Source organism: Perna viridis, chromosome 5 (genome assembly GCF_037379345.1).
Source record: "Perna viridis isolate PV_CMFRI_1.1 ecotype Kerala chromosome 5, ASM3737934v1, whole genome shotgun sequence".
Taxonomy (NCBI): Eukaryota; Metazoa; Mollusca; class Bivalvia; order Mytilida; family Mytilidae; genus Perna; species Perna viridis.
In genome coordinates this window covers 38,073,623-38,087,226 of record NC_142449.1, presented here as the reverse complement: position 1 = coordinate 38,087,226, position 13,604 = coordinate 38,073,623, and the positions used below count along the sequence as shown (strand labels likewise).

Below are 13,604 nucleotides of genomic sequence, written 5' to 3'. Positions count from 1 at the left end.
AATAAAAATATTAGATCCCCATAAAGCATCTGGCCCTGACATGATAAGTCATAGAATGTTGAAAATATGCCCCGAAAAAGTAGCAATCCCTTTAAGAATTATATTTAAGAAATCCCTAGAACAATGTAAGTTTCCCACCAGCTGGAAAATTGCAAATGTAATTGCGATCTTCAAAAAAGGAGACAATTCTCTTCCATCTAATTATAGGCCAATATCCCTGATAAGTTGTGTTGGAAAAGTGATGGAACGCATTGCTTATAAACATATGTTTAACCATTTACAAAGAAATAAGCTCATTTATGAATATCAGTCTGGTTTTCTTCCACAATGTTCAACAGTTCATCAACTAATAGAAATTTATAATTGTATTTTAAATTCTTTAGAAAATAAGGAGGTAAGTTGTTTTGTTTTTTTTGCGATTTTTCAAAAGCTTTTGATAAAGTATGGCATCATGGGTTATTACACAAAATGAAGTCATGTGGTATATGTGGAAATTTATTGAATTGGTTTCAAAGTTATTTAGACAATAGAAAACAAAGGGTGGTAATCAAACAATCGTCTTCACAACCTTGCAACGTTACAGCTGGTGTGCCTCAAGGCTCAGTTTTAGCCTCTGTTATTCATAATATATATCAATGATATTGCTGAAAATCTTTTGTCCTTATGTAGACTATTTGCAGACGACACGTCTCTGAGCTACTCTGATCGTGACTTATCACACATAGAGACAGTGATTGGTCATGACCTCAGAGAGCTAAGTGATTGGTCCAAAAAATGGCTCATGTCTTTTAATCCTGACAAAACGGAAATTATGTTGTTTTCTAATATTGAAACTCCCGAAATAAACTTTGTATTTAATGATAAAAATATACCAGTTACCGATATGCATAAACATTTAGGTGTAACATTTAGTAACGATGCAAAATGGAATAATCATGTTGAATGTATAATCAAAAATGTATCGAAACATTTAAATGTATTACGGAAACTTAAGTATAGTTTAGGAAGAATCTTGAATCACTATATCTTACTTTTATTCGACCGTTATTTGAATATGCATTTGAAGTTTGGGACAATATGGGCGTGGGTTATTGCAATAAACTTGAACAATTGCAGTTAGAGGCTGCTCGAATAGTAACTGGACTTCCAATCTTTACTAGTGCACGAATCATTTATAGTGAAATCGGATGGGAAACTCTAGCAGAAAGACATGAAAGAAGAAAACTACAGTTGTTCTATAGTATTCAACATAATAATGCTCCAGAATATTTATACAATTTGATCCCACCAACAATTCAGGGTACAACAGTTTACCCCTTACGTAATGGAATAACTTGATACATCCTTTTTGTCGACTGTCTTTGACATAAGACTCGTTTTTACCATCAACTATACGGTTATGGAATAAACTCAATTTGTCTACTCGTAACATTGAATCTATAGGTAAATTTAAAAATGAATTAAAGAGGAGTAAATCAAATCCAACAAACAGAGTTCCTAAATATTTCGAGTTTGGAAATCGTAAATTAAACATTATTTTAACACAAATACGATGTTCGGCCTCCTTTTTAAATTATGATCTCTCGAGAGTTAACATTATAACTGATCCATCCTGTCGATATGGTGCTAGCATTGAAGATTCAAATCATTTCTTCTTTGTATGTCCTCATTATTCTGATATTAGAAACAGACTCCTTATTAATCTAAATTGGTTACCGGAAAATTGTCGAGTAAATTTAAGTACCTTAACGTGTGGTGAACCGGTTCTTACCGATGAGCAAAATACAATAATTTTTAGTCATGTATATAATTATATAAAAGGATCTAAGAGGTTCCATATTGTATAATCAGTATCATTGATACTGTAAGTATATTTAAAACAACCACATACATCATCACATCATCACAATATTTGCTAGTTATATCATGTCAATATTATGTTTATATATTTATTGTATTGTTTTTGCATGCTTTCAATATGTATTGTTACACACTGTATATGGGAGAAGACTTAATAAGTTTGTCTAACTTGTATCTAATCCCTTTTGCATAATTACGCAAATAAAATATGTTTAAACTAAACTAAGGTCTTTGATGTTTATGAAAGGTCTTGACCTTATTGCTTATGTCGTTGTTGTTATTTAAGGTAACCTTACAGAATGCAGTGTGTGTTTAAGGATTTGTTCCTTTCAGTTTTTTTTTTTTTTTTTTTTTTTTTTTTTTTTGAGTTCTTGAAATTTCGCACAAGAGTGCAAGTGCATTAAGGTTTTTGGTATTGGCATGTTTATTGGTATATGTATGCATAATTAGATTGTGGTCGTGGCAATTTTAGACAAATAGTGTTACATGCATGGGAAATGTGATTGTTATGATAAGATCCATCATAACAATATTCATAACCAGGGATAATTTACCATTTTAATTCGATTGTTTTTGAAACAGCAGTTTATTTCATGTCATTCGATGTGATCATATTGCTGTAGCCTGAAACGATATACAAAAAAATCATTATTCAAGGTTTTAAACATATATATATATATATATATATATATATATATATATATATATATATATATATATATATATATATATATATATATATTTATGTATGTATAGAAAGGTCTGAAAAATTCCCAACGATGTTAGAACTGTCAAATTTGAGATGCAAATTTTTGGTCGTTCCCTCCGCGGGACTCGAATTCTTATCGCTGTGACATCTATGGCAATACCGCCTGCACAAAGTCCAGCGCCCTACACCACTCGGCAAGCTAGGCTATATGAAAATATTGCTTTCGCTGGCCGCGTCATTCCTTCTCGTAGGATTAATCTAGGGCTGTAACTTAGTTAGCACTTCAGCACCTGCGTATGGAGTATTCATATTACAACTCAAACGTTATGCCAGAGCTTGCCGAAACTACGCAGACTTTTTGTATTGCGCTAGAACTCTAACAAATAAGCTTCTGGAACAGGGTTATGTTGCTACATGAAGTTTTATGGTCGTCATCATGAACTCGTGGATCGTTATGGTGTATCCATCTCAACCATGAAAACTGATTTATTCAACGGATCATAGTTTTCCTCTCCTCGTTTGTCTACCCCGGACTTGACTTTGTATGAGCAACTCGGCGGGTGTTTCTAGAAAAGCAGAGGACGCTTACCCTACCTGTGCACCTGGTCCATGCTCCCAGTTTTTCGTGGAGTCCGATTTGCTCATTTGCTTTTGTTACTTTGTATGTATGATTTTAGTTACTGTAAGTTCTTTGTTCCCTTGATTACTCTTAGACTAACAGAATTACAAAAGCAAAAAAGTTGGGAAGAAAAAAAAATGATCAAAATTTGAAATTAAAAAAAATGGCGGCTGTTAGATAGGCTCTTTTTCGTCATCGATTGAAATGTTTTCACTTTCAAGATAAAGTTAACTTAAGAAATAAATCACGGAAACTCCATTTTATCATTGTTTTACCACGGGCTGACCATTTATGCTGCATTATTATTTGATCCCGAGCGATATTTTGGTTACGTTTTGTGCCAACTTTGAATTTCCAGTTCTGGAGAACGATTCATATTCTGAAAATTTGTGGTGAACTTTTATGCCATTTGGGGTTAGGTAGTCTCACTAACGGATAGTTCACCTCTAAATTTCTAGGATCCATTTATGAACAGTTCTGAAGAAGTCTCGTTTAGAATTTAGCAGTTTACGTTACTCAAGAGACCCTTTTAGAAGTAGTTATAAAATAATTTGTAGCCTTAAGCTTTTGTGGACAATTAAGGGCTGATTTTTCAATATTTTTGGTTAGTTAACCGCCCAATCTCTAGAATGTGCATAGAACCCCCCCCCCACCCCCACCGCACATATTATTTTTCTCATTCTAGTCATGAGTTAACTTTTTATAGAAATGTTTTTGAGGAATGAAATTTAATATTGACGGGTAATTATTTGTTTTTATTTCGTGTATTTTTTCATTTTTTTTTCGTTTTATATGTTTTTGTTCGTGTGTTTTGACAAAAGTGGGGTAGAATTTTTTTCTTATCTATATATTTTGTATCTTTACAGAAGTGGTATTGCTTATTTTCAACATTATTCTTTCTTTGTGTAACAGATTTGTGTTATACAATTAAAGTTAATGGAGTTATGTCGCCTTTAGATCCATTCAATGTTAAGTCTAGAAATAGCAGTCAAAAATTCCGATGTACATCAGCTGTTTTCATTCATTTCAGTAGCGTGAATGAACATAAAATTCATATTTGATAAAGATATTAAACGTTATGTTTTAGAAAAGTTATATTGTATTCCGTAAAAACCACTTAGTTACACACATACTCGGTAGCATTCGCCACGTGCCACTTCCGCCATCATGTATAGAACCAAACAATAACAATCGGCATTGAATGGAACATTGTACCTGTCCATGTGTGAACACTGTGACCTTTTTATGAAACGACTATAGCATCTAACATAGCGTAAAGTGTACAGCCAAATATGGACAAATATGGCGGGTCTAAGGTTACCGTAATAGGTCATGGAAATATAAAAAGTACCGTTATTGTCCAATTAGAATCGAAATAAATCACGGAGATTCAAATGCTTTCACTTTCAAGAAAAAGTTAACTTAAGAAATAAGGTGTCATAAAAAAAATTCCGACGGCAAAGCTTTTACAAGCCATTTAGGGTTAGTTAGTCACCATACCGGTTAGTTCACCACTTAATTTCCAGGGTGTGCATATGATCCTGAATGGTCTGTAAAAGTTTTTCCGTAGGAAATTTTTTATGACCCCTTAAAGAGGGGTTCCCCTCATGAGTTTTTTGCCAACTGAATTTCCAGTTTGGGAGAAAGGTTCATTTCCAAACTCATAAATTAAGTGGTGAACTTCTATTCTATTATGGGTCAGGTTATCACCCTACCAGTTAGTTCACATGCAAATTTCTAGAATCTGTATTTGAACTGTTCTTGTGAAGTCAGGTTTAAATTGGGCAGTTTAGTATTTTTTATGCAGGAGACCCCTTTTCAAATATTTCGTAGCCGTATACTTATAAGGACAATGAAAGGCTGAGTTATTGGTTAGTTAAACATCAAATTTCTAGGATGTGCATATAGATCGTTCCCCCCAATCAGCATCCCCCAACACATTATTTTTTTCATTCTAGTTACGAATTAACTTTTATAGAAATGCTTTTTCGAGGAGGAGTGAAATTTAACAGTTGTGGTTCATAATTTATTTTTATTTCATTTGTTTTTCTTTTTGTTTGTGTGTATTTTTTTTTCAATAAGGGAATATAATTAATCATTTTTGTATCTATATAGAAGGAGAATTGTTTATTTTAAACATTATTCTGTTTCTATGTAACTGAATTGAGTTATACAATTAAAGTTGACAGAGTTATAAATGTCAGATCTAGATATTTACAAATCGGCCCTAAACCAGGGTCCAAAATTAGTTAATTAATCATAAAAGTATGCAAACTAATATCTTATGTCTATGAAGGCATTCAAAATTTTCTTTCAAAAGTTTTCAATCTCAGTTTCAATAAAGCAATTTGAAATACACTAGAAGTACGTGTTAAAACACAATAGTGTCAAAAATTTTATTACGAAAATATCCAACGATACATAAATAATGGCAAAGTCCGTTGTGGCTTTGTTATGTTCTATGGTTTTTAGATATTGGAGTTTCCCCGCGCTTTTTTATTGTTCGTTGCCTTATTGTTCGCTAGTATGACCGTGCTTATTGTTCGCTGGCTTATTGTTCGTTAGCTCGAGCTTGGTATGAAAAGAAATAAAAACAGGTAGAACTTAATATTTTTTTTTTATAAATTTCATGTGGATGTAAGCCAAGCGGTTCCTTTACCCCTCCCGCTTCCTCTCTGTAAGATCGTGTTCTGTTCCACGATTAGGATTTGCATTTTTTTCAAAGTTTAGTAATCTGAAGTGTTGACTCACAGGAAGTAAGGGCCATTTGATTGATCGCTCATATGTTCATTACAACGCTTGTGAAAGGCTTACATAAATATATTTGATTTACATTAACGCTCTGCAGTGGACTTTACAAAATATCAAAGGTGGTTTTGGATAGTGTGGAGTTTTTCTCAACAGAGGTCCAGTGATCACGAATGGTAGAATGTTTTTAAGGCAAGAGTGTCATGTTAGGGCACCAAGTGTTCTCTTACACTTTTGCTTTGCCTGTAACTGTAGCAGGCTATTTCTTGGAACATCGTGAATATTTTGGAACCCTTTCTTGATGGTGTTGCATCTGCACACCATTCTTTTTAAAATGTTCTTTAATTGTCCTGTTTTTTTTTTCAATTATAAGATTCTTCATTTGAACAAATGCGCCTTAGCCTAAGAGCTTGACCAAATGATAATATCTTACATTAGTGTAGTGTTTACCCATTTCTTATTACACTTTGGTTTTATACGAGAATTTTAATGTTTTTTTTTTCATTTGAGCACTTAAACATGCATGTATCTCAACTTGACCGAATAATACCCCTTATTCGTCGTCTCATTGAGCAAAGTCCCCAGCTGTTCAAACTATCATTTTGATAAATAATTATCCACTATACTTGATACCTGAAATTAACTTTGACTCGATCCTTCAATTTTTGTATTAATATGTCAATGTACCAAGAAAATGGAAGTTGTGTGCAAATTTCACTGAGAAACTTGCGAATGTCACTTCTAATTCGCATGTTGTAGATCTATATAAATTTGTATCAAGTTCATGTACTTGCAATTCCTATCATTTTGCTACTTTACAAAACGGGTCCCTTGTGTTGTTTATTTTGTTTATTGGAGGCTCTAATGAAGCAATGACTTGAAAAAAAACGGAGGGACCAGAGCGTCTAGCTTACAGCACGTACATGTAGATGATCTCCAGCACGATTGTATATCTACAACATTCATTGATTAAACAAAGTAGAAGATGCAAACAGTTGTGGTAAAAGATTAATACGTATAGATTTACCTGATTTAACTAGCCATTTTTACAGATCCCATCGTTGCATGTCTTAGTTTTGCGAGTTTCTTCACAGTTTCTACCATTTTCATCACATTTAATGTATATGCCTCCACTCTCCGATGTGGTATAACAATTGCCTTCTTCATCACATATTTCAATTTCTGATTTGCCACCAGAATAACCTGTGGTACCCTCTAAATTTGTCTCATGTAGTACCGTAAGCAAAAGGAAAAGTATTAGAAGTCGTCTCATGCTTGCTTTGTATATATGGTCGGTGATAATTGTGTGAATTCCTTTTAAATATTGTGATTTGTGGGTATTTATCTCCATCTGTTCATTATAGACCATTAGTCCAGGCCTTACCAGCGTGTAGTAATGTCTCCCACATAAATTGTCAATTCGTATAGAAATGAAAAATGACCATTTTGCATTTAGTACGCAGTTTCGAGAGCCTAACGATAATCATAACAAATAATGTACCTGTCGGAGAAACATGAGACAATTTCTTCATTTAAGTGAAGGTCAACTAGCGTCAGACAGGGTGTAGGTAGAACAGAATCTGACTTGATTATTTTGTTAAAGCTGCATTATCTGTCATTATAGTATTTTCTTGTTTCTGTTGAAATATTCCTTAACGTTGAATTATTTCTACTGAATTGTACTTTACATGAATAATTTCATTTGAAATCCACAAATAGAATGCATTAAACACATGAAATAGGTGTCTATATATTTATTGTCTTGCAAATGGCTTCTGGTAACCTTAATCCGCGCATGTGCTGTAAGTGTCGTTTCTTTCATAACAAATTTGACTGCAAAGCGAAAGTGGTTATTCAACGGCAAGGAAGACCGACGGACTCAAGCCGTAAAAGAAAAAAACGGCAATATAATGCAAGGATCTTTTTGAAATTTACGTATTGTGATATAATGTGGCTTAAATATGGTAATTATTTATTTGAAAACTAACCAAGAAATCGATGAAATGAAACGAAAACAAGACACGTGCTTCCCTGTGAAGCCATTAATGTTATTATTTTACCAAGATTAAAGTATTTTTAACCCAGGTGAATGTCCTGTCAGCAATTTTCGGAAGTAATGGCAAGAAAATAATTAGAGCAGAGCGATATCGATCTTCTCTGATTAAAAAAAAATGCTGTTTTCACAATATTTTGTAGGTATTATCGACATTTATTGCTTCAATTGCATTACTTCTAACTTATTTCAATGAATCAGCAAAATTCAGTTGAATCAAAGCTAAACAAATTTGGCAGCTACTGCAGCTTTAAGTGATGCCGAAGCAATTGACCTGGCTTATTATGCTCTGAAACGGAGTTACAGTGTACTAAATTGGTTCTGTATTTGTTAATTTTACCGAAATGACGAATATGTAAGAAATTTATGTTCGACCAAAGCGACATAACTCTAACTGCACATGACGAAGTCATATAAATATGGAAAGTGGATATTTACTGCCCATCCAACGCTAATGGTCTCAGTACTTTTTTTAAAGAATATCTACATTGATTCAATAAACCTTTCAATTATGTAGCATTTCTATGGACGTGAAAAAATAATTTCCCCGGGAGGATGCGGTCACGAAGTTCGGACAGAAAAGTAATCTTGAACTATAAATAGCCATTTTCTGAACTTTCACTATCTTTTTGCACTCATCAAACCAACCTTTTCAGAGGGACATGTTTATATTATAATGTAAAGTTTTCATAACAAAAAGTTTGTCATCCTATAGTGTTATGTTTGCTTTATTTTATAAGTCATTGTTCATAACATTTTGACAAAACAATAATATGTCAAAAGACCAAAAGAAAACTCACTATATGTTTATACCCTCCATGTTTTACACCCGCTCAGGGATATGCAGTACAAGACTGGTACCTAATGTGGCGTTCTTCAGATACATGGGCGATGCATATAAGCATTTATTTGATTCTCTCTAAGATACCTGTACGTGTCGCCTTCAATTTTTTCTCTTTACAAATTTGAACTCTGATTTGTCCTAACGGAAGTTGTGATTTCTGAAAATGATTTTGGGTTGGTTTAAATCCAGAATATATTTACAGTACTAGCTTAAAGACTAATTAAGATATTCCGCTTTTTACAGCCTAATGTAACTCTAGTAGAATCTGAAATCATATTAGATATGTTAGTTTGTATTATTCCGTGTATTACTAATATTCAAAACATCAGAATTATAACATATAATTGTTTTATATTTTAGTCGCTCAAACTGCAATATATGATCTGCTAATACAATAAAATAAGAAGTTATTTTATATATATCTGATATATTGAAAGAGTTTTTTTTTCATTGCTGAAAATTTATCGGGTATGAGAATGACATTTCGTAGTACATGGAAATTGTTTTAAGTATTTAATAGACTTATACTATTTTTACAGTTGCAATCATATGCAAAGTTGACAGTCTTAATGATATGTTAAATGGGCATTTTTATGGTACGATTAGATACAGAGTAGTTATGAGAGTCTTACTGAAAAGCAAACTAGTACAGGATTGCCATCTTCATAATATATTTTTTGTTAAATCGTGTGTCATCTTTTGAATAAAACAGATAAACGAATTGTGAATCCCGGATAAAACTCATACATTTGTATCAACAATTTTATTCATTTTTTCTAGTGTATTTAGTTAATTATTAAACGAGTTAGAAGAATAGAAAACCGACCATATTTGATCTGATAATAATTTAATTCAATCTTCCGAATCTCATACAAAAAGTTATCACACATGAAGTGGCATACTAAATGTTTCCTTGATGACTTAAAAAAAAACTTAATTTATTTATAATTTCTTCTTCTTTACCGGCGGGTACTTTATAGATCAAGCATGTGGGTGTCTTACAAAGACAACCTGTTCTCCCTTCTCGAACACTTGGGGTTATCCCCATTTTTTATCTTTTAGAGATATAGTAAGCCAAATCCAGCACCAAAGAATATATCAAAGGAGCTACATTATTATGACTACCATTGATAATTAATACAAGGAATAAAGCTCATTGTTAAAAGGTGTTTCGAATTTTGTGTTACAGAAAAATTCGGTTAATGATTCAGTTCAAGTCAGACAAGTCTGACTTTTTGGCTGGTGGAAACCCCCGGGAACATAAGGTCCCGACTAAGTGGTTTCTAAATCATATTACTATTGCAAATTTTGGTTTTCAAGGACCAATGAAACCTCTCACCAGCAGCATTTGAACCAAATACTCTTTATATTATAGGATTGATACATGTACATTACAGAAAGATGGTGGTATGTAAATATTTTCAATTGGTACAAACTTAGATTTATGTTTGAATGATTTTATTTGTTTGTGTGTAAGTCAGGGTGTCTTAAAATTGGGTTACATCTTTTATTTTATTTTTTTTGTTTTTTGTTTTTTGTTTTTTTTTGTTTTTTGTTTTTTTTTTTTTTTTGTGTTGTTGGTTGTAGTTATTTCACGTAGGTACAATCATTTCTAGAGTAATTTCCTTCACTATCCAACGTTACAGTTCATGTATTTGTATTTATTTGCAGTGTAAACAATGATATCTATATCTCAACGTGACTGTCTACGTTCATCTAGTGTATGTTTGTCATATGATTGCATGCCATAGACCAATAGCAGCTAGAGAGTCTAGTGTACTCTAACACTGGAACGATAGACTAAATGCACTCAATTATTTCTACATGTGTTCTGAAACCACCCACTTTGCATACCAAGAATATGGTACAACAGAGTACATTAAGTTTTATACAATTCCAAAGGACCGTTTCTATGCCTTACATATCAAGCAGGGAAAAAATAATTCACGAGTGACTGCATGTGACACCTGCATGAGGTAAAATGCATGTTTTTGTATAGTTTTCTCCTTTCCTTTGATGTGTGGAATTCTTAAGTCATATTACTTTTACCGAATATTAAATACATGTGGCTTTACCTGACGCAGTGAAGGCTGTGGTACAATCCACGCGACACTCTTTGTTGTGGATTACACCCATGTATTAAGTAATACATGTGTTCTTTGATCGTATGCTTATTGGGGATTAATCGGTTACTACAGTGCAGGTTAACACATCTTGGCATAAGCTTTAACGGGTTAATCACTAAGATACCTCAGCCTTACCTTCGTCACAACTGTGCATTGTGTGTACGTCATTATCTGCACATCTTTTTCTTCTTGTCATATAAATATAATGAAATCTAAAACCAGTTACATGGAAAATATGATAAATCTTCTTATCATACTACATTATATAAGCATAAATCTACTTAATGTTTATTGAAGACCCATGCGTGAAGATTTTTTTCATTCCAGAAATTAATGGGTCACAATCTTAAGTGTATTGGCTTTCTCCACAACATACATGCAATGAATGAATCCCCGTCGCACTGTCTAGCGAAAGAAATTAACAAATCGACATTTGTCAAGTCTTGCAGGGTTATGAAAATTATTTTTGTTCATTTTATGCGACTATTTCAGTGAAACTGCAACTTTTACAAGCAAATCAAAGATGTCTGATAAAATGATGACCATTTTCAAAGAATTTAGAAGATTGCATATTTTCTTTTGATAATCAATTTTTCAGAAAATGTATAGAGGAACATTTCCTCCTCACTTTGAGACTGCCAAACGGCGTATTTTTCCTGTTTTACTGTTGACAGTATACAGAATCTAGTTATACATGCGATTCGGAATTCAGTATTAAATACTCGAAGTCTTATACATACAAATGTACTGTCTATGCATAAATGCATAATTAAATAACCAGTAAATACAACGCAATGCAAACCGAATAATTGGTCGAAAACTGTCGACGGTAAAAAATATCCAATATATCATTATAACATACATTCAGATTGAAATACACATTCTTTTTGTATACGCATTATAAGTAATTGTTTAAAACCTATATCATATATTTAAATCAAAATACAATCTTTTTTCTACAATGCATTACAAGTGTTTGTTTAAACCCTATATTGTTTACCCTATATCGCATACCCTATATCACACATCTAGATCTATATCGCGTACCCTATTACCTTTTCTCTTCACGGACCATACTTGAAGTATAGTTAAAGTATTTGATATAATGAACATGACATGTCAAAATCTGTATTACATGTGGTATCAACCTTTGACCTATATCACCCCGCGGTCCGATGGCCATTGGAGTAATAACTCATGTGATACTGATTTAGATACTTTTCTGTATATATGCATCACAAATTTGACAGTTCTAACATCGTTGGAAATTTTTCAGACCTTTATATATATATATAGTTTTTAGTATTTTATTTTATCACATATTTGTTTAAATACCTTTTACTTTTGACTGTATGAGGAACAAAGAATCTTCGAAGTGACGATATCAACTGACTAAGATGTATACTATCTCTCGAATTATATCAAAACATTGTGATATGTAGTAAACAAATTTGACACCTGTTTTTTACCCTTCGTTGCTTTGTAAAATAAATTTTAATGCTAGGTTTAAGAGGATTATCTCCGTCTGGTTAAATATACAGCTGGTTTAATCATTTTTGAAGACATAAATTAATATTTTACTACTTTACTATCCATTTTGTGGTTAAATCTTAATCGGGCTAACCATGTCACATCAAAATGATGCTCGCCCGTTTCAAACTGCGACATCTCCACCATATTGTAAAGAGATCATAAACTTTATTGAATCATATCAATATATCTTCCTTTTATGTTGAATATATTTCTTACAAGAGTATTCACAAATAATCCATGCTAAAGTACATGTCTGGCCAAAACTGATTTCCAACAGTTGGTAAGACATCTTGTTTTTCAGAGATGTACTATAACTGTGTCTGGATTTTTACCTTCACCGTCCTATAGACTTCTGACAGCATGGGACCCAAATACATTTTAAATGAATAACATAAAATCTTGATACAAATATATTATGTTCTATTTATTAGTTGTTTGAGGAATATACAATGCAGAATAAAACCCAAGTATTAACAAGCGATGGAAGAAACAAACATTTGTATAAGGTCTCACTCCCGAGGTCTCCCTGGTCCTCAGTCTAGTAACGTACCCAAATAGGCTAGCCAAAAAAGAATGGACATATACAACAGAAATCTAATGCACACTGGTGTTGCTCATAATGCTTGTTTTACTTTAAATAGTCCGTTTTCATATTCCCGACTTTGACTTCGTTTTTTTTTATTAACCCGACAGACTGGTTTACTGTCCCCCTACTGGAGCAATTGCTTGCAGTATGCATTGTACTTCAAATGTAAATATAACATCTATTGGAGTTACAGTAAGTACTTGGATACTTTTAAGTACCTTATTTCAAACCATTTAGGTATATTTGTATTTACCAAAGTGAAAATAGTTAAAGTTTCCAAAAGAAATGTTTCGCCAATGAGACCGCCAACTTTGTGCAAACTTGCATTCCGAAAATATGAATATGAAAAAAGACCATTGGTATGGTTTTGTTTGCCCACTTCGGGTAGGCATTAATGGTCGTCGTTTAAAATGACAGATTTGAGTGATCATTCTTCTCTTGTTGTTACTTTTTAGCTCACCTTGCCGAAGGCCATGTGAGCTATTGCCATCACTCGTCGTCCGTCGTCGTAGTCCATCGTTAACAA

The 13,604-nt window shown here is 32.9% G+C and overlaps 1 protein-coding gene and 1 long non-coding RNA gene across 3 annotated transcripts in view; one reads left to right on the top strand and one right to left on the bottom strand.

Annotated features, from left to right (window-relative positions):
* Positions 1-2,406: 2,406 nt before the first annotated feature.
* LOC148617399 (uncharacterized) lies at positions 2,407-7,703 on the bottom strand. Its single transcript, XR_015922478.1, has 2 exons — positions 6,964-7,703; positions 2,407-2,484 (listed from the first exon to the last, which is right to left on the bottom strand). It is a non-coding gene; the product is annotated as an uncharacterized LOC148617399 (long non-coding RNA).
* A 62-nt stretch (positions 7,704-7,765) lies between these two features.
* Positions 7,766-13,604, top strand: part of LOC148617397 (uncharacterized) — a 55,899-nt gene continuing 50,060 nt past the window's right edge. The window contains exons 1-2 of one of the 2 annotated variants that reach the window (XM_088584991.1): positions 7,766-7,900; positions 10,505-10,809. In XM_088584991.1, the coding sequence (XP_088441117.1) occupies positions 10,658-10,809 (152 nt within the window). In that variant the 5' untranslated portion in view covers positions 7,766-7,900; positions 10,505-10,657. Of the gene's footprint in view, positions 7,901-10,225; positions 10,241-10,504; positions 10,810-13,604 lie in introns of those variants that run through there. The other variant, XM_088584992.1, reaches the window with a different exon arrangement.